The sequence below is a fragment of the Dipodomys ordii genome, unplaced genomic scaffold, assembly GCF_000151885.1.
Source record: "Dipodomys ordii isolate 6190 unplaced genomic scaffold, Dord_2.0 Scaffold40, whole genome shotgun sequence".
NCBI classification, from domain to species: domain Eukaryota; kingdom Metazoa; phylum Chordata; class Mammalia; order Rodentia; family Heteromyidae; genus Dipodomys; species Dipodomys ordii.
The window spans coordinates 11,378,449-11,400,796 of record NW_012267256.1 but is presented as its reverse complement, the minus strand read 5'-3'; the positions used below and the strand labels follow the sequence as shown (position 1 = coordinate 11,400,796).

Sequence of the window (22,348 nt, the reverse complement as noted above, 5' to 3'; positions counted from 1 at the left end):
TTGTGAAATGCACCGAAAAGGACAAAGCATCATCCACTCTGCCAAGAAGCTATGACCCAGGTCTAAAAACATGGATGCCCCTTACTGGAAAGATTTCCTACAGAACAACAGGGCTCTCTCTTGAAAACTATACAAGTTATACAAGAAAGGGCACAACTGTTTTATGTTAATAAGACATGACATCTGCATGTGTATACACATGTGTGGACACAGGACAACATGTGTACACATGCATACACTCAAACATGTAGAGGGGAAGGCATGATGTGGTCAAGGTTAACCATGGAGGAGTCTGAATTTGGGCGGTACAGCTGGGAGAGTTCTTTAGCAAATTTTCTGTAGAAGTTACTTTAATACACTTTAATTCCTTCCTTCCTCCTCCCACTTCTTCCTTCCCCCTTCCTTTTTCGCATCCTGTCTTAAGTACGCCATCCAGGAGCTCATTTTACAAATAAAGCAGCTCTTTAGCAGGGGTAGAGATGTCTTTTGCTTTCCTGTATTGCCTATGATTGGATGAATGTTATCTTGCCTTCAAGTATTTCTGGAATTTTGTTTCCCTTCTCGATTATCTTTCAGGTTGATATGCAGAGTTCCATAAAACCTAGACTCTGATTCCAATTCAACTCCCACCTTAAACCTCAACATACCAAGCAATTTTCACAGCGACCTGGCCTCCCTCAGTCTGTTCCCTATACCCAGCTCACATTTCACCAGGCTGTCCCAGCTGTCAGAACCACATGTGTTGTCTTAAGAGCCCAGGACCAATGATCCACGCTTTGTAAAAACCTCACTTTTACACCTGTAACTCTATCCTGGGAAGAACTGACCACTTTCTTCCATCCACTGCTCCTTAGCTCCTGACCTATGTCAGGAGCCACAATCAGCAGCCACATACTCGTCCTGTGTCCCGTAACTGTAAGGATTTTGAGGAGGTATTTATTTTTGCACCCATCCCTGCCTAACATTGTACTTTAAATGTTGCATGTTTTCATCGCTGATCGGAGAACGTCTCACATTGAGACGTGTGCTGATGAATAAGTGTGGTAGAGGAAGAGAGATGGGGATTAAAAACATCGAGGGCCAGACCCCTTATACTGCGTTCCAGACCCTGGCAAGTTGGGTTCGATTCCACCTGTCTATCTGGGGCAGCCGTAGTACCTGCATCACTGCGTTGTTGTGGGCCATGGGCAGCAATGTCTGAGGCCTGTAACTGTGTAAAACAGTAAAAAGAGGGTCTGTGCCAGGCACAGGTGGCTCATACCTGTAATACTAGCTACTCTGAAGGCTGGGATCTGAGGATCAGGGTTTGAAACCAGCCCAGGCAGGAAAGTCCATGAGACTCTTATCTCCAGTGAACCACTCAAAAACCAGAAGAGGCATGGTATCTCAAAGTGGTAGAACACTAGCCCAGGCTATTAGTTCAAGTCCCACAACTCACTCACTCACTCACACACACACACACACACACACACACACACACACAAAGGAGGGGGTTTGGGGGTATATGTGTGTATGTCAGTGTGACACCATGACTCCACTTGATGCTATGTATTGTGAGTAAAGACAGCAGGCAGGCAGAGCTCATGACCTTGCTCTCTGTAAGTACCACTCACTCTCACTTTTCCAGCTACCTCCTGCCTGGCAAGACTGAGCCATCTCAACACAGCAACCCTTTGACTGTGATCAGTCTCTCTAGACATGGCTTAAAAGGCCGGACACTAAGTAGCAGGTGAGCACAAGAGGGAAGGAGGTGAAGAGGTTCAGCCATGGTTACCAGGACTGGAATGGCCTAGTGTCCTACTCAAGGGCTGCTGAGCCAGGAGGCTGGGGACGGTGGGCGGCATGGAGTGGTGCTCCCCAGTGTTCAGTCCCAACCCCACAATGCAACAGCTCTTCATCCAAAATCTACCAAGAAAGGTGCCTGGGGGCTGGCTTTATAGCTCACGCTGCTCCCTGATGACCATTTTCTGACAGGGAATCACTGCTGAAAGACAGACACACGCATCTCGCATGCACAGGAGAGAGCAGTATGGGGACTAAGTGCTGTTTTGCAAGTTTTCTGCAGTGACATGCTGCTCTAAGCACAACAGACGCGTGTTGATTGCAGAAGGAATTTTGTGAAACGCAGACAAGGTACCCAAGTCAAGACTTTGTTACAAAAAGAGCTTTTCTAAGCATGGGGGATATGATGTGACTCAGTGCCAAACCCTGGCCTCACATGTGCAAAAACCCTGGGTCCCATCCCAGTACTGAAAGGAATCAAAGAAAAGAGAAGAGGAGAGGAGAAGAAAGGAATGGAGAAGGGGAAGGAAACGAGAGGACTGGGGAAGAGAAGGGGGAGGGAAGCTTTAAAAAGAAAAATCCGTACAGGATTTTTGGAGAAGAGTGGTAAAAGCTACAGTATTTACATGAATTCCAGCCCTTCTTTTGTTTTATAGTGTTACTATTAAAAACCAGCTTTAATCACAACAAACAACTCCCTATTAGGAAAATAGGGCAGAAAACAAATGACCGGAGAAGATCCAGCAATGAACTAAGGGAATTCTGGAACTTTACAAGTCCAGTACATGAAACTCCCCAACTCAAACTTGCACTGTCTCCAATGAGACCTTTATGTGAAAGCCTGAGCCAAAGCTGAAATTTCACTCAACTCAAAATCAAGCCCTGAGTTATTCTTTCCAGCCTGTAATAAAAGTAAATATTTTTCATGCCATATGGAGCACAACTTCATATTTCACCAGCCTCCACCCAAATGACTCTCTCTGTCTCTCTCTCTTTAGGGGCATTCTTACTTACCCTAAAACAAAATAACTGTGATTTTCAGCAAGCAGGAAGTCAAGTCTTAGGCATACTTCCCTCCACATTAAAGGGACTACACACAAGAACAGACACAGAGCCCAGGAGCTGTTGCTGAGAATTTATTTATACCCGTTTGGAATTTCCTGACCAACTAGCAGCCTGCTGGCCACTGCGATTTAATTCCGGGACAGGCCATGTCAGTAAGCCAGCAAAAAAAAAAAAAAAAAAGACTGCTAGCAAGGATCTGCATGACAACCACCAAAAGAAATAAAAGTCAGTCCTCTCCTAGCCCTTTTCTAGTTTTTTCAAACTACCCTCTCTCTTTTTGTTTTTAGACATATGAAATGCTGACCCAGAGACTTGGCTGTAAACTTGTTAATTCCAGGAATGGAGAAAACAGTCCATGTTCCCCTCATTCTGCTTCCCTCCCTCCCTCTCTCTGCAACCCCAACAAGGTTCCCTGGCTTCATCGGAGCTCCAGATCTTGAGAATTTCCCAAAGAAGGCAGTGATTCAGTCTGACCCTAGGCTGGGCTAGAGGCCTGTAGCTCCTCCTTTGTTTTGACTTATTTAATGCAACATGTAATCTAAAGGCTAAAAATGCCCACCATTTGTAAACCACAAACCCACGCCGCTCCCACATTCCCTTAAATACTTTAGCCAAATTAGGTCATGTGACTTTTGATGACAATGGATGAATTCCCAGACAAGTGGAATCTCAGCTTTGGATAATAACATTACCCATCAACCTTTTTATTTATTTTTGTGGTTGGTCCTGGGGTTTGAACTCTGGGCCTCCATTACTGTCCCTGAACTTTTTTTTTTCTTTTATCAGTTGTGGGGCTTGAACTCGTGCCTAGGCCCTGTCCCTGAGCCTCTTAGATATGCTCAAGGCTAGCGCTCTACCACTTGAGCCACAGTGCTGCTTCCCATTTTTTGAGTAGTTCATTGGAGAAAGGAGTCTCCCAAGAAATTATCTGCCCAGGCTGGCTTCAAACCACAGTCCTCAGATCTCAGCCTTCTGAGTGGCTAGGATTATAGGCATAAGTCGCTGTCAATGAGCTGGGTTTTTTTTTTTTTTGTTTTTTTTTTTGTTTGCTTTTAGTTTGTAAGCATATATTCCTTAGATGGTTTAAATTCATCACTGAAAAAAGAAAAGTGCTTGCCTTTCCCAAGCCACAAAACATTTATGTGGCCCTGTGGAACAAGATTTTCCCAATGCTGTCACAGGACAAACAAGCAAAGCCAGTTCTAAACAATACAGCAGAGATGAACCAAGATTAGGGCGGGCTCTGTTGAGCCTGCCTTGTGGGATTCAGACCTGGGACAGTTGCCATGGACAAGAAGGGTTTTGAATGCCCCACCAGGCTTTGTCAGTCCTACTGCTTCACCTCAGAGCCACACCCTACCACCTGCCATTTATCTTCTTACATTCTCTCTCCTCCACTGGCTGAGCTCCTTGCTGGGAGTACATGCCCGATCATTTGTGCTCCAGGCTTCTGCAGAAAGCTACCAAGACTAGATCTTTTAAGACCAAGAGTACTGCATTGGGCTTGTTTTACACACACACACACACACACACACACACACACACAACAACACAATAACAAAAAGAATGAAACTAAGGAAAGTATCTGAATATAATATTTCTTGACCTTATTAAAACATTCTGCTAACTTTTTATTCCAACATAGTGCGTTCTGCCTCAAACATAGCTTATGATGTCCAGCAGTTGAAGGTAGCGACCTAACTCAAAGCTGGGCCCGTGGGTTTTGCTTGCCTATGAGTTTCTACGAAGGTAAGGTCCAGCAGAAAAATAGTCATTGTATGTAAATAACTGTCCAGTCTCCTAACAGAGGATGGGGAAGGGTGGGAAGGAAAGTCATGGAAAATAAGCCACCAGTCACAAAGGTTCCCACTGTAGACCCAAAGTCACACCTACTCGCCTCTACTCTCCGTTGCCCCCATTCTCTTTAAACAGAGATGAAGAAGCAGAGGAACTGTGGGAAGATGAGGATGTGCTCAAGGCTGAACAGCTGGGGTGGTGTAGGCAGAGAGGGTAACTCTCTAGGGAAAGGAAACTGGCTGTTGATGGTAGACTCGTGTGATGCCAGGCTGGCTGAGCAATACATTAGCCTAGTTCTTACCTACCACGATGGCTTCAGTAAATCTGGGGCTGCAAGCATACACATCTGAACCCCTAGTTCTGGGCCTCCCCAGAGTTACTGCAATAAGACTTTCCCCACAGAGGTCTGGCCCCCCCACATACAGATATAACCAAAGTTAAATTAAGATGCCAATGGTACTGTGGATTACATTGTGCATACGCTCAATTTGAGTTTACCTACTCCTCCATGAGTTCTTCTTTGTGGAGTGTGTGTGTGTGTGTGTGTGTGTGTGTGTGTGCATACGCTCAATTTGAGTTTACCTACTCCTCCATGAGTTCTTCTTTGTGGAGTGAGTGTGTGTGTGTGTGTGTGTGTGTGTGTGTGTGTGTGTGTGCGCGTGTGTGTGTGTACTGGGCTTGACCTCAAAAGCCTGTGCACTGTCCCTTAGCTTTTTCCCTCACGTGTGATGCTCTACCACTTGAGCCAACACCTCTACTTCTATTTTTTTTTTGGTGGTTAGTTGGCCTTTCTTGCCTGGGCTGGCTTGGAACCATGATCCTTAGATCTCACAGCCTCAGAACAGCTAGGATTACAGATGTGAGACACTGGTACCCAGCTTGAGATGGTTCTAATCCACACCTGGCTCGACTGTGAATTTCACAGCATCCTCCAAGTCCTGCCCTACCACATAAGTGCACTAGTTGGGTATGGGTCTTGTGACAGTCTGTAGGAATCCTTCCAGTCTTTCCTTAACACCACGCAGACACAGTTCTTTTCCAAGGGCTTCACAAAAACACCTGAGCTTCACAGCCGTCCTCCGAAGCCAGCATGACCACTTCATTTCACAGGGGAGCTGACGTCACCATGCATGCGCTACCTGTCACATCAATACTAGGCATGTTCATGCTCTGCGGCCCGTGGCAGGTGAAGAAAGGTGGGAGAGGGAAGGAGCATGGGAAAGAGCTAGAAGGCTAGCATTCTATCTCAGGAGTTTGATTGTACCATTTCTTCTCCCCGTGAGAACCTCCCCGCCCCCCCCCAAAATAAAATTCTTCTAGTTGGCATAGACAAACACAAACATCAACTCCTAACGTCCCACTCCCCATCTTAGCTCATTCTGGCTCTGTTCCAGTCTGCACACAATGTAATCCTTCACAGACTCACCCAGCTTTGTCCTCTGGGGCAATGCTATGTCCTGACAACTTCAGAGGTTCAGGACCCATTCAATTTCACTGGGTGTGTGTGTGGTCTTGAGGCTGGCACTCAAGGCCTGGGCTCTGTCCCCGAGCCTCTCTGTGCTCAAGGCTAGTGCTCTACCACTTGAGCCACAGGGACATTTCAGGCTTTTTCTGTTTACGTAGTACTGAGGGCTTCATGAATGCTATTCCCAACCCTTACTACTTCTTTTTTTTTTTTTGGGTCCGGTTGTGGGGCCTGAACTCTGGGCCTGGGCACTGTCCCTCAGCTCTTCAGCTCAAGGCTAGCTACCACTTGAGCCACAGTGCCACTTCCGCTTTTTTCTTTTTGCTTATGTGGTGCTGAGGAATCGAACCCAGGGCCTCATGCATGCAAGGCAAGCGCTCTACCACTGAGCCACCTTCCCAGCTCCCCTTACTTCTTCTTAAGGAGCCAAACTTGGAGTCTTTTGTTTTTTTCTGTTTTTCTTTCCTTCTTCCTTCCTTCCTTCTTCGTGTGTATGTGTGTGTGTGTGTGTGTGTGTGTGTGTGTGTGTGTGCGCACACACACGCACGCATGCATGTGCATGTGTGTGCATGTTGGGGTTTCAACTTGGGGCTTGGGTGCTATCCCTGAGCTCTTTTGCTCAAGGCTAGCTCTCTACCACCTGAGCCACACAGCTTCATTTCTTTTTGTAATTAATTGGAGATAAGGGTCTCCAGACTTTTCCTACCCCCAATGACTTTGAACCAAGATCCTGAGATTTTTAGCCTCCGGATTATAATCATGAGCCATCAGCACTGGACATTTGTTTTCTTTTCAATTTTTATTGTTATTATAAAGGTGATGTTCAGTAGGGTTACAGTTACGCAAGTCAGGTAATGGGTCCATGGCTTTTGGGACCATGTCATCTCATGTTGTTTTCTTCCAAAGAGCTCAATAAATGGGCCAGTGACTCTGAGCTCACACCCCCTTTTGACAAGAAGCAGGACTCCATCCTGTCGGTAATGCTGCCTTTCTAGGGGGAGGCAGGAAGCCCAGAGTCTCTCTCTCAGAGCTGAGGCTCTCTCTCCAGCCAGAAGTTCTCAGCCCCGGCTGCACTAACAAAAATTGCTAGAGGCTGTTTGCAAAAAAATGCTGACCTTCAAATCCACAGGTGAATCAGAGTCTCCAGCCTGGGGTGGGGTCAAAGTATCAACATTTAAAAAATCACCCCCAGGGGATTCGATCCTGTGGCCAGGAGCAAAACCCAGAGTTTTAAACTATGGAAAGTCTGCCACTAAAAGTGTGATCTTTTTGATTTTTATTTACTCATAGATAGCACCTGTCCTCAGTAGTGACTAAGAAAAGCACTCATCCTCCCTAGGAGAATCTTCACACTTTTTTTTTTCTTTTCCAATGAAACAAACCACCTGGCATCCTAGCTACTCAGGAGGCTGAGATCTGAGGATCATGGTTTGAAATCAGTCCAGGCAGCAAAGTCCAGGAGACTCTTACCTCCAATAAATGACTCAAAAGAAGCTGGAAGTGGAGCTGTGGCTCAAGTGGTAGAGCACTAGCCTTGAGCAAAAGAAACTCATAGACTGAATTCAAGACTCAGGACAAAAGAAAAAAAAGGTATTTTAAAATAAAGTTAACTTGGGGCTGGGAAGGTGACTCAGTGGTAGAGCACTTGCCTTGCATGCATGAGGCCCTGGGTTTGATTCCTCAGCACCATATAAGCAAAAAGAAAAAAGCCAGAAGTGGCGCTATGGCTCAAGTGGTAGAGCGCTAACCTTGAGCTGAAGAGCTAAGGGACAGCACCCAGGCCCAGAGTTCAGGCCCCATGACCGGACCCCACCCCCAAAAAATAAATAAAGTTAACTTTCAAAACCCACACACCTGGCATCTGTGAATAGTTCTTCATATCTCTTTGTATTTCAATTTCAGTATTTCATTGTGGTTTCTAGCCTTTTTCCTATTTTTCAGCTGGCTAACTTTTCTCATTTTAAATTGATTTTATCTTGCAATCTTTGGTGTGTGTGTGTGGGAGGGGGGAATGAATAATAACACAAAGCAGAAAAACCATTTAAATTATCTTGAAGATTAATATATATCCCATGTGTAAATTTAGCTCTTTAGTGAGATGTTTTATTTTAAAAGTTAAAAAAACAGGGCTCACTATGATTTCTCTCTCATGTAAACAGAGCTTGCAAAAAAAAAGTCTGCAATGGTTGCTCCTCCTTAAAAGAGAGAGAAAGCGGAATGCTTGGCCATTCTCCACAGGCCTGGGTTATTTGTGCTGTATTAGATCCTCCTTGCAGCCTCTAAAAACATCCTTTTAATGCTACTTGGACCTCTTTCCTTGCCTCAGATTTGTGATGGGGTGTGATTCCAAAAGCTGGGTGTCCCAGGTACAAGGGAGAAGGTTGGATGTAACTCATTCCTTCTACCTCACCGAGGTACCTTCTCACACCCACCGCATGGCCTCAGGGGTAATGGGGTGGTGACCGGACTTTCTGGGGATTAAAAGGACAAGTCCAGCAAGGGCTCCCTGTTTTCTTCTCTTGCTGGGTGTGTACCCCTTACTGCTTTGGGGTGTTGGAAGAGGACTCCTTTATGTGCCTGGATTAGCCAGATCTCAGAAGTCTTAATGAAAAGGGAGATTTTTTTTTCCCCTAGGAGAGGCCACCCCCACATTCAACAGGTTGAGGGGTGTGCCTGGCAGTAGAGGGCTGTGATTCTTGTTAGGATGGGACGCTATTCCTCTGTTCCATTTGCAAAGATGCATACACACACAAATCCCCTGTTTATCAGCACCAAAGCCTTGCCCCTCCCGCAGCTCAGCCCAGGTAGAGCACAGCAGAGGCATATTCCTTTGACATTTCTACACCCTAGGCTTTCTTCATCATCTGGGATGCCCATGTATATTATCTTCATCAGACTAAAAGAAGAGACTGCCACACCATATATTTCCATCCAAGATTGGAAACCAGCACTTTTGAAAGCCAAATGGTGAGATGAATTAGAGAAAGACTAAGGGGATTAAAATCTTGAATGATCAAAAGACTGTGAATAAGTGGTAAAATAAGAACATCCATTTCCTCACCCCTTAAAAGAAGTGCTTAGAGACCTTCCTAAGACCACAATGGGAAAGGGGTAGGGTACCCAGAGATCAGCAGCTCAGGTCTCTATCTACAGTTCCAAGGAGCACACAATGCCAAACTAAGTCATTAGTATATACCCTGACTGGTGCCCCACCTCTGTCTCTGGTTTGCGTGGCTAACAATCAGTACAAGGGGTAAAGAGGGCACACACAGGACCTTAAAAGAACTTTCCAAGTGGCTTCTGACAATAATCCTTCTAGAGACAACCACATCTACATCTGTGTACCTCTTCCTGGTGCAAAACATCTCACAGACCATTTTATTTTAGGCCCAAGGGTAAATGACTGAGAGAAAGAAGATATTATAACTCACACAAGAAGAGGCAGAAAGGAAGAGAATGCATATGGCACAGTAAAAGCCACGAGTTTGCACAGGGAAAAGGTACCCTGGTGAATGGTTAGCGCATGAACTGAGTAATTACTTAGGAGGATAGGTTAGAAGAAAACGTCAAAGAATGGAGTGATATCAAACTCACAGATGGTATGACTCAATGCAATCCTACACATTATCGAGCAGGTATTAGGTCTTCCTCCTGTTCTATGCTCTATGTCCAGCATTAGCCAGCACAGCAGACAGAGGCTCTGCGAATGGTTAGTGGTTGAACAGGGCGTCTTGCTGATCTACAAAGAGTACTAAGCTAGCCAGGATGGGCCTACAAAGACCATTACATGAGCCTTACCTTATAAATCCTTAAAGTTTACAGATTAGTGAGGTGTGCAACCATAAACCTTAATTGAAAGTGCGCAATCGCAACTATTTAATAGAAACACAAGGCACTCTAGGAAGAAATAAGGAAGGGAAACAGCTGAATGCTACTGGGAGTATCTGAGAAAACACTGTCGGGAAAGGCAAAAGAGTTGTGGTTCCTGAAGGGCCTATTTCAACAGGTAAAGGAAAGATATCCAGGCCTTAAGAACAGAGCTCTAAGCAAAGCCAGGAGTTGGGGAACGGGGCAGGGCTGGGGAACAGCAGCGGAGATAGCGCAGACACGGCTATTTCTTCAACAATTCTTTGCACACTGCTGGCCTGTTACTACCTGTAGCCACAGAAGGCTGGAAAAGCCCTTCATGAATTCTGCAGACACCAGGACGGATGGAAATAATAAAAACTCATGCTTTTCTGTTTGGGTGAGGCCCAAAACAAAAATGAAGAGTTAAAGAGAATAGTGATCATCAAAGTGAAAATATTCGGGAGCCAGTAAAATAAAAGAACACAACGTCCAACTGTCATCATCCTGCCATTCCTAGCCAAACAAAACCACAAAGTCAGCCTGACCGTCAGTGGCTCCTGCTTGTAATCCTAGCGACTTAGGAGGCTGAGATCTGGGATCATGGTTCAGAGGTAGTCCAGGCAAGAACGACCACGAGACTCTTATCTCCAGTTAACCATCAAAAAGCTGGAAATGGAGCTGATGCTCAAAGTGGTAGACACCGCCCCCCCCAGTACAAAAGCTCAGGGACAGCGCCCAGGCCCTGAGTTCAAGCAAAAACAAACTGGCAAAAACAGCCCCCCCCCCGCCCCACCACCACACAAAGTAGTAAGAACAGGTAGAGGAAAAGTCACTTTCACAAGGCCTTGGGGCTGGTCTATTACATAAAGGAGGGAAAAGTTACCTTTGGGTCAAATTACATCTCTGTGGTCACTTTAAAGTGAGCAACTAAATGAATGAGCTCACTGAATAGTCCTGCGTAGTTTCCTACCATTTCTACCAGGAGTCCTCAAACTATGCACCGACTTAAATTCACCACTATTTAGAAAATTTACTTTCTCAGGATCACAGAACACCAAAACTCCCCAAAGGAAAGACCCCCAATACCAAATTCCCTTTACCTTTCTAACAAGATGTTCTGTCCCAGGATGTCTCCATAGAAAATCAATATCCCGAGGAAGAGTGAATTCCAAATGCTGATTTCTAGTGCCCCCCCACCTCCCTATCCCAAAGTCTTGGCGGTATTTCTCAGAGAATACATACACAGCTCCAGCATGCCTGGGTGATTCTTGAGCTCTCCGGAGATGAAGCTCAGCTCTTCGGAGACTCCTTGCAGGACAGGCTGACAGGTAATCAGCCACAGCTTCTCATGTGATTGGCAATGGAAGGGAGACCAGCCTCCTGAGCTCTGCCTGGGGCAGATCTGGAAGCTGTGTAAAGTGTGGTATGAATGGAAAAAAAAAATCTGGTGGCACAGGGCTTTGGTGTTTTGCAAGTTTTTCCTGTAAGTGACATTGTTGGAATGGTTTGACAAGCAAACCATTCCTCCCCCTCCCCCCATCCCCCCACCAACCTACAGCTTCCAGGTCTCCACCCTAGTGTGTGGTGAAAACCAGTGCATCATCAGGCTGATTCATCGCACGGACAGGCAGGGCATTAGTAAGGCTTCAGGCCACATACACCCCCCTACATTATACCCCACAGGTGCTTGTCATGGGGAAATTAATTAGGTTTTGTCCTCACAGGTGGAGGGGAAACATGCAAAATGGGTCACCCCACAAACTACGAGTCCAGGTGTCTCTGATTTGAATGAAGCATCCCAGCCAATCAGTCTAACACCAGAGGACAAGAAGTCAATCAAATGGACGTGGGTGGGTATCTGGACTTAAGATGAGGATGACAGTGAGAACAGAGGAAGAACAATTTTTTGGTTTTAGTTAGAAGAAAGTAGGAGTTGATGCACTTGACTGGGGTTATAAAGACGTTAAGCAATGGGTTTCTTGGTACTGGAAATACTCTACTGTCTCTCTGTAGGTTAGAATGTGTTCTTGGTGGTTCATGCCTGTCATCCTAGCTACTCAGGAAGCTGAGATCTGAAGATTGTGGTTCAAAGCCTGCCCAGGCAGGAAAATCTGTGAAACTTTTATCTCCAATGAACCAGACAAAAAAATCAGGAGTGAAGTGGTAGGGTACTGGCTTGAGCAAAAAAAAAAGTTCAGGAGCAATGCCCAGGCCCTGAGTTCAAGCCCTAGGACTGGTGTGCACGTGCACGCGCACGCGCACGCGCGGGCGCACACACACACACACACACACACACACAGCCCCCTCTTTTCTTTGCCAGTCCTGGGGCTTGAGTTCAGGGCCTGGACACTGTCCCTGAGCTTCTTTTGCTCAGCACTCTACACTTTTGGCCTTTTCTATTTATGTGTTACTGGAGAATCAAACCCAGGGCTTCATGCATGCTAGGCAAGTACTCTACCACTGAGACACATTCCCAGCCCCCCCCCCGCCCCTTTTTCTTGTAGGAGACTCTTTTACATACCTTGGCCTAATGGATAGTTGATCCAAGAGGAAATGGCATTCAGAAAAGAGAACAGGGATGGGCCATTTTTGTAAGATGAACTGGATCAATGTTTCCAAAAACATATTTGCAAAACCAAATTCTAACTAATTCTGACTAAGTTTAGGAAGCTTCATGACTCTCTTTCAATTCTATCTAACAGATCATATCCAGAATATGAGAGATCACTAGAAGTGTGGCTCAAGTTTCAGATAGCCTGGCAAGTAGAAGGCACTAAGTCCTGAGTTCAAACCCTAGTAATGCCCTTCCTCCCCCACAAAAAGGATCTCTTGGAGAGAAAACTCTGTTCAGTTAAATAAACATAAACTCCGAAAAAGGGAACTTAAATAAATACAACCCATATGACTAATAGTTGCAAACTGCTTCCACAAATGGTTACTCCAGTCCAAATTCCTTAAAGGTTTCTATTACATAGTGAAGCTATATACAAGCCTACAACCTTTGATCCAGGTAGAAGAGCTGTCCAGACATTCAAACCCAGCTAACTATAAAACAAGATGGACTAAGACTACAAAGGTTGAACTTTTGAAAAAAAGAGTAAATTCCACAAACTCACCAAATTGTCCTTTGACAAGGCTCTGATGTGTGTAATTCTAGGCTCTACTTGTTGACTAGAAAGGCCTGTTATTAAAGAATTTTGTTCAATCTGAGTTTCAGTCATAGTTGACTCTAAGAACTGTGAGAATAAAGAATTTGGTCACTAATACTAAAAAAAAAATATCCTCAAAATAGCAGCATAGTTATTTTTAACTGAGATTAGTGAACCCCCTTGTCCATCCAGTGCTTTTAGTTGAGGAGAATAATGGTGTCAGCTCAGAGAGACCACATATTTGTTAAATTTCTCCTGGTTTCAGGCTTCGTAATAAACTCAGCCCCAAAGCAGAACCCAACTTGATCCTTAAGCTTGAGCATATTTTCCCCTCCAAGTATGTGGAAATAAAGAAATCAGTACCCTGGGCTGGGAAGGTGGCTCAGTGGTAGAGCACTTGCCTTGCATGCCTGAGGCCCTGGGTTCGATTCCTCAGCACCACATAAGCAAAAAAAAAAAAAAAATCAGTACCCAGTCCCCTCCCATAGCAGCCCAATTCTACCAGAGGAGCCCGAGAAAGGAAAACAAGAATAATTTTCATTTAGACTGAGAAGGTCTGCAATTGTTTGAAAGGAGCTTATAAAATCATATTTCCAGTTGTATCTTGAGTTTTTTTAAAGAAGATTACTCAAAACAATTTGAATTTTTTTTGGGGGGGGAGAGCAGAAAAGAAGAAAAAGTTACTGTTTCTGTGAGTCTAAGAACTACATTCATATTATATTTCAGGCCAGATCATATCAAGCAGATCTTTTATAGAAAAAAAAACACACACCCAAAGCAGTAAAGCTAGGAGCTTTAGTCATTCATTTTTTCCACCAAATCCATAGAAATTTTTCTCAGCAGCTACACAAAGGAAAGGAACTGAAATTATCCAGAACACAGGAAGAAGGCAAACCCTGGAAAAGGAAGCCAATGAGCCATACTTCGGATGGGCTCAGTTTGCCCACGCAAGTCTTTCAAGAAAGAAGGGAAGTGCCTAATCAGAAATAAATGGCAATACTCACAAAGCCAGGCAGAGCACAGAATATGCAAATCCTCATAGGAAAGGGAGTTCTGATCCTTTGACTGCCCAGGTTCTTAGAGTTTACTTCCACCACTCAAGCTCTCAACATAGTCCAGTTTCTGTTGGGGATTTGTGTTTCCTCCTTTCTTATGGGCACGGAGAGAGCATCAGAACAGCAATGTCCAGGGCTTCTTTGCTCAGTCCCAGGAATGGACTAAGCCTGGATTCTTCCTCTGAGCAGCCAAGTAGGCTGGTACACTCACTGGAAGACAAATCGCCCTGCCCCGGCTTAGCTACAGAGCTAATCGCCTGTCTGAAACCTTAACCCATTATGACTCCTGCAAAGTTTAGAGCAAGAATACTTGTAAGGTGAGGTTGGCTACTAGTTTATCTGAAGCATGGAGAGTATGTAAAACAGGCAAGCCCCAACGAAGGAGCAACTTCCAAAACCTCTCCAGGGGCCAGATGCTTTTGGAGCTTCTCTGATTAAAATCAGAGGAGCCAGAATTCAAAATTCAGAGTCTCTTACTTGTAGGTGGTCCTGGAATTTTAAGTTATGAAACTGAAAAGTAACTATTTCTTACTTAAAAAATAAACAAACGAATGAACATCCAATCTGCTCCATCGTGATCACTATAAGAAAATAAATTATTTCATGTGTATGCGTCAGTGTAAAAGTAGCCTTCCATGAGTTAACACCTAATAGTTTCATTGAAAATTGAAATGCCATACTGTAAATCCAATAAACAGACACATCTAATGTGAGGATGACACTTGCATGATGCAATATTATCAGGCATTAAACTAGAGTATTAACTTGGCTCAATGAAAACAATGCACATTAAGAAAAGACACCTAAGGGGGGAAGATGGGGGGTGGGAGATGGGAAGGGATGGGAAGGGGAAACAAAGGAGAAGGCAACAATGCTTGAGAAGAAATGTTCTCATTACCTTGCCCATGTAATTGTAACCCTCTGTATGGTATTTTCACCAAAAAACAAAAACAAACAAACAAAAAAACAGGGGAAAGGAAAAAAAAAATCAACCTAAGGCCAGGGGTGTGGTTCAAGTGGTAGAATGACTTCCTGTCAAGCATGAGACCAACTTCAAATCCCAGAACTGCCCCAAATAAAAAAAGCTAAAAAAGAGAAAGAAAAAAAAAAAAACCTCTATCAGTAGAACTCCTATTATGGAAGACATTTTTTATCTGTAACCATTTTACTTTCAGGTTTTGTTTTGTTGGTGATGGTGGTGGTTGTAGGCTTGAATGATGGGCCTGTCTCTCAGCTTGTTCACTCCAGTCTAGTGGCTCTACCACTTTGAGCCATGGCACCAATCCTGGTTTTCTGGTGGTTAATTGGAGTCTCACAGACTTTCCTGCCTGGGCTGGCTTTGAAGTGTGATCCTCGGATCTCAGCCTCCTGAGTAGCTAGGATTACAAGTGTGAGCCACCAGTGTCCGGCAACTTTCAGCATTTATATAGTTTTCTACCATACTTCTGATTTTTGATCTTGGGCACCATTGTTCTGTTCCCTCTGCTCTTCCACTGGCTTTCCCACACAGCTTACTTGTGAGAGAATGCGAGACAAAGAAGAGCATCCATTTTCATCCAATTACCAACGAACCCAAGAGAACCTGGGGAGTTACAGACCATACCCACAAATTAAAGCAGCTCATTTCTAATCAGCACATGCTTTGCCTCCAGGGCAGGGGACCAGATGACACCTCTAAGACTCACCTCCTCAGTCCTCCTGCAGCTGTGCTTTTCCTTACATAGTCTCAGGAAACACCACGTTGGTTCCAGCCAGATCAGTGAGCGCCAAGTCATCTCATGCTAGACAAACAGTACATGGTTCCCGCTGCTAGGTTTACCACAGTGGGCTCAGAGTTCTCTGTTTGAGAAATACTCCTGCCCAGAAAAAATATTGACACAAGCAAGAGGGGCCTGCCTGGAGCTACAGGGTGTGCGGCCTGCTCTGCAGGAGTCTTCCCTCCGACTGTGTGATCCATTCTTATCAGGCGGCCTTTGTACCTCATCTGAGATCAGCACGGAGACAAAACCTGCAGCCAAATCACTGACCAGACTAAGGAGATTCAAACTCCTCAACAGTAAAGCCAACAGTCATGCCCTTTAACCCAATTGTCCTGCTGCTGTGAAATGAATCTCAGGAAATCAAAAGGGAGGAGGAGGGAAGGACCAAGCCAGAGTAGTTTCTGCGCCATTATCTACAATGAGTGCAATAGGGAAACTTTCAGTCCAAACGTCGCAACAAAAGGAAGAGACATTCAACTGCTAGACACACTCCCCAGAATTGTGGAAACGACTTCTCATGAAGACTTAGGAAAAAATGCAAAAAATCTTAGCAAGAACTAAGTACCAAATGTTACTGGAGCTATGTTTAAGTCTGTTCACATGCCAAGGATATAAAAGAAATAGTAAAAATCTGACCTACTGTGGATTTTAAAGTAATCCTCTGCCTCTCAAATTTTATGAATGAGATTCTATATTAATTTACACAACAGAATTTCCAATGCAATTCAGTAAGCACCTTAAATTAATACATATCTGATTGAAAGAAAACATATAAATCTAGAAGAGAGAAGCTAGAAGGAACTGGGAGCTGAGGTATGGCTCAAGTGACAGAGCACTAGAGCCTTGAGCAAAGGGAGAGCCCAAGGCCCAGGGTTCAAGCCCCAGTCCTGACACATGCGTACATGTACATGCACACATGCATGCACGCACGCATGCACACACACACACACCATTGGTATTTTACCAAGTGCTAGTGGCACATGCTTGTAATTCTAGCTATTTAGGAGTCAGCAATCCGAGAATTGAAGTTCAAACCCATCCCAGGCAGAATCAGCAAAAAGCTGGAAGTGGAGGCGTGGCTCAAGTGGGAGAGTACCATCCTTGAGTGAAAAAGCCACACAAGAGCTTGAGGCCTTGAGTTCCAAAGCCCCATTATAAGGGGGGGAAATTAAAAAATACAAAAGTGAATCAAATGAACTGTGAAAAGCAGCGGTTAGGAAAAGTAAAGGGGGCTGGGAAGGTGGCTCAGTGGTAGAGCGCTAGCCTTGAGCTGAATTGCTGAGGGACAGCGGCCAGGCCCAGAGTTCAGGCCTTACGATCGGATCCCCCCCACCAAAAAAAAAGGAGAAGTAAAGATAGAATGGCAGGCATAAAAGTTACATCGCAATGCTCATTTACAGTGCTCATTTTCCTCAACAGGCCAGTTCTGCCATCAATGTCAGCCTCTGGCAGAGTGTTGGGAGAGCACTTGAGCAGATGCTGACTACATCAGAAGCTCACGAGAGGAGCTATAAGACAGGGACAATGGTGCTATCCTCTGACATCTGTTTTACAAGCTAGGAATGGTGGTATATGCCTATCCCAGCATTCAAGGTGCTGAGTTCAAGGCCAGTCTGAGACACTGTCTCAGAAAAAACAATAAACAAAATAAAACAAATAACCACAACAAAAAGTGTCTTGACAGCTAGTGTTTTACCTTTTCCTCACAACCATCACTGAGGGAGATAGGGCAAGTGTTATCATCTTCATCTGACAAATAAGCCACTTGTCATTTGGCTTCTAAAGGAATCCGAAGCTCTAATTAAAATGGCGCAACATTAATTAGTGTTTAGAGAGGTATCCATCAACGTAGCCAGTTCACAACATGACTCAGGAACTTGGGTTAAAAAATAGGCAGACTGTCTCCATCTGTGTACCCTGAAGAAACAGAGTACTTCTCCCAACCAATGAGCCTCATTTGTTTCCTTACTAGGAATAAGAGAAGAATCAAGAGCAATTTATGATGCTCCTCTCATTACATTAACAGAAGACATTACAGTCCTTCTATAGAATAGAATACATATTAATAGAAAACAAATTAATGAATTTAATAATAACAGTTCAATAGACATTAAGATTGAAGCTCTGGCGAGCAGGAGAAGACAAATGTTTGGGATTGATGGGGGGTGGGGCTGGGTGACAAGGAGTGGGAAGCAATCTGGTACAAGGTGGGGACAGGTTTGTCAGGTTTAGCAAAAAAGAACAGAATACCCTGGTAAACTAACATTCCAGATAGACAGTACCACTTCTTTGATTAAGTATGTGCTCTATTTTATCTGGCAGCCTGTACTCAGGAGACTTTAGCTTCCTTTACAATGTGTGATCCTTCAGGGCAGAGTGTTTTGCTGTTTTGTTTGTTGCTACATGCCTCATTCAAAAACAGTACCTGGCATAACACTTGTCCCGTACTTGTAAAGTTGACTTCTACGGCAAGGTGCAGAATAAAGTTAATTTTCATACAACTATTCTGTGCACACATTTTGTGCCAGAGCCATGACTTGGTAACTATTACACATTACAGCATTTTCTGTTCTTATTCCAAAATCAGCACCCTTTCCTTTCCTTTCTCTTTTTCTCTCTCTAGTTCTCTTTCTTTCTCCCTCCCCCCCTCTTTTGTGCCAGTACTGGCGTTTGAACTCAGGGCTTGGACGCTGTCCCTGAGCTTTTGAACTCAAAGCTAGCTTTCTATCACTTGAGCCACAGCTCACTTGGGGCTTTTTGGTGGTTAGTGGGAGATTTAAAAGTCTCATGGTCTTTGCCGCACAGGCTGGCTTTGAACCGTGATCCTCATTATCTTTTTCTGCTGAGTAGCTAGGATTATAGGTATGAGCCACCAGAGCCTGGCAGTAAAAATAATTTTTAATAGGCATATTATCAAACATGTGAAATACTAAGATTATAGGAAATTAACACATTATTTCTTTCTGTGTAGTATATTATAGGTTGTCTTTGCTGTTTTTTCTTTTAGACAGTCTTATGCTTCCATATTTGAAGATGTCTATGTAGAGACTAGTATTCCTATAAATGTATAGCAGTTGTGTATGACTGAGCCTTTGGAAGAAATTGCAACAGGGATCATGACCACTAAGACAAGCAAAAATCCTCCCTTGTCCGGGCTAAACCTCTGTCTAAAGAAACAAGTCCCCCTGGAGGTCACAAATTAGAGCACTTTCAAACTGAGTGCCCAGACCTGTTAGACAGGACAGATAGGGTAGAAGAGTTACAGTGGGACCTTCAGACCTCAGGAGCAAACAAGGACAGTACATGACATGCCGAGTTCAAAGAGGGGTTAGAGGCCAAGTGGTAACTCTCAAAGTCCAGAAACTCCCAGAGATAGGATTTAGCAGAAATATGAGAGTCAAGGTCTAAGGCACCAATAAGCTCAAGGGTGTAAATGAAAGTTGGGGGGGGGAGCTTGCGGGGGGAGAAACTACTCAGTACACCAATTCTATTCTCCTTCCAGAACACAATGCTGCTATTCTAGGGTGCTTGGAGCCAGCAGAATGGGGACCCTGGACTCAAGCTCTGGGAAAGAATTCTCAGATGGCCGATTACTGTTCTCATTCATGGGTTTTTTTTTTTGGCAGATAACTTGGGAGGAATGGGTATTTGGCAAGATGTCCTATACAGGTTGTCATCTCTGATGACCTATCATCTCTTAGGAGAATTTTCTCAGAGTATTTTTCTCTTACAAGCTTCTCTCCAATCTTCCATAAACAATATTGAATATTCAAAATATATCAGTTTTTAAGATCTAGTCAAAGAAAGAATCAGAATACAGGCCTTTTATGATTCAAAGACAAGTTGTTGCATAGTTCTCTCTGGAAGTCATTTTATAATTATTTTCCCTCTGGTGAGTATAAAAGCTACCAGAGAATTAGTTTTTAATATCCAGACTCTCATTTCTACTCTCTTCAGTTAACCTCTCCAGAAAAGGGGCAAGAAGGTTCCTTCAACTTCCATCAATATTCAGGATTTTACTTCATCTTTTCAACACTTCAATAGAACTGACTTAGGTAATAATTTACTCAAGTGATTTCAGCACATAAATAAAGATAAAAGCAAATTTTTTAAGCGATTAGGTAAGAAACAACAACAAAACCGGCACAGAAAATTGCCTTAAAACCCTACTTACCTAAGCAACTCATTATTACCTATCAATTATTTTAAGAAGAGATTCAAATATTAGTTGGCACAAATATTAGTTGGCTCTCCTTCTTCTGCTCCCTTGTATTTGTGCTCTCCCTGTTCTTCTTTCTCCCTCTTTCTCTCTCCCTTTTCCGCTCCCTCCTTTCTATTTTCAGAGCCAGGTTACCTGAGGTACAGCCATTAACCTTTGTGATGTGAGCCATGCTGGCTTGAATCCAAGGAGGGGCACTGGAAAGCAGCAAGGAGTCATGCAAATTTCATGCATCAAGTTCCCAAAGGCATCCAACCTGAAATAATAAAGAGAGCCCCATCAAAACGGATCATTTAAAAAATAGGTACAACACTAAATCTTCTAGTTCTGTTTACAAAGATGACTGTTAATGGAGACAGCAAAGTAGCATGAGGGTGGGCAGGGGGTGAGAGTGAAAATCTAGGAAGTGGCTGCCCAGAACATGGAGACAATATCCAGAAATCAAACATGCGTGCGCGCACGCACACGCACACACGCGTGCACACACACACACCACCACCACCACCACCACCACTGCCTAGGCACAGACAACTCTAATCACAGCACTTGGCATTACATATAAGAGTACAGTAGACTCATAAGGGAAACAAAACTGGTTCTTTAAGAAGAGGTCTTCAAGGGCTAAGGATATGGTCTAGTAGTAGACTTGCCTAGCATGCATGAAGCCCTGGGTTCGATTCCTCAGTGCCACATAAACAGAAAAAGATGGAAGTGGTGCTGTGGCTCAAGCGGTAGAGTGCTAGCCTTGAGCAAAAAGAAGCTCAGGGACAGTGCCTAGGCCCTGAGTTTAAGCCCAGGACTGGCAAAAAAAAAAAAAAAAAAGTAACAACATGCATAGAAAATACTGCATTTTTGTGGGGGCCTCTGGGTGCTGGTGGCTCATGCCTGTAATCCTAGCTACTCAGGAGACTGAGATCTGAAGATTCAAAGCCAGCCTGGGCAGGAAAGGCCATGAGACTCTTATCTCCAATTACCCAACAGACAATCAGAAGTGGAGCTGTGGTTCAAAGTGGTAGAGTGCTAGCCTTGAGCAAAAGAGCCAGGGACAGTGCCCAGGTCCTGAGTTACAGCTCCAGGACAGGGAAAACAACAACAAATCAAGATGCTGGTAGCTCATCCCTGTAATTCTTGGGAGGTATGGAGATCTGGGAGGACAGCAGTTCCAGGTCAGTCAGGACAAAAAGATCACAGTACCTTAGTTCAACAGAAAAGTTTGGACATGGTGGGATGTAACTGTTGACACAGGAATGGTCCTGGCCTGCCTGGCCCCAAAGCAATACCTTTGTCTTAAAAATAACCAGAGCAAACAGGGATGGAGAGATTGCTGAAGTAGAGAGTGCACCCTAGCAAGCAAGAAGGCCTGAGCTCAAATCACTGTATAACAAATAACAACAACAGGAGAAGATGATAATATTGATGACAACATCAGTTAATCTCTTAAGGCTGTCATTAAAATCTAAAATGTCACTGACTATAGGGCACACTATGATTTTAAATACCACTGAATTTTCTTTTCTCGCTTTGGTGCTAGTCCTGGGACTTGAACACAAGGCCTGGGTTTTGTCCTTGAGCTTTTTTTGCTCAAAGCTGGCACTCTACCACTTGAGCCACTCCTCTATTTCGGGCCTTTTGGTAGTTAATTGGAGATAAGAGTCTCACAGACTTTGGGGCTGGCTTTGAACCTTGATCCTTAGATGTCAGCCTCCTAAGTAGCTAGAATTACAGGTGTGAGAAAACTGGCACCCAGCAGTAGTGTGGATTTTTTTTAAAAGATGTCACCAATTAAAATACTTAATTCAATTTTGTTAAAAAAGATATGGACATGTATATATTTAATTAAAAGCCATTAGAAATAAAGGAACCAAAATGCACACTCTTGCTAAATCTGGTAAATTTAACTGTGCTGTCAACTTTGAAAAAAAATTAAAAAAAAATCCCAGTTTACCATTTTGAACCTTATTGTCTAGACATGTTAAACTTGATTTTTCCCCAACCTGGATAGGGGCAACACACTGTACTGAGTATGTAAGATCTTTTCTACATGCGCTTGATTACAGAAATGAATATGGTGTTCTTTAAATGATGAAACATGAACCATCTAGATTTGTCTAGTCCATGTGGGTTTACTTGCTTTAAAAAATCATCAGAGTAAAAGATCAAAGTATTGGGAAAATGCTATGCAAAAGGCCACTGCCAGGCCGCTGTCA

The 22,348-nt window shown here is 44.0% G+C and overlaps 1 protein-coding gene across 1 annotated transcript in view; it reads right to left on the bottom strand.

The window, feature by feature from the left end:
• Positions 1–22,348, bottom strand: part of Kank1 (KN motif and ankyrin repeat domains 1) — a 180,147-nt gene that overhangs the window by 44,200 nt on the left and 113,599 nt on the right. The window contains exon 3 of the mRNA XM_013018406.1: positions 20,277–20,397. Within this exon, the coding sequence (XP_012873860.1) occupies positions 20,277–20,313 (37 nt within the window). The 5' untranslated portion in view covers positions 20,314–20,397. The remainder of the gene's footprint in view (positions 1–20,276; positions 20,398–22,348) is intronic.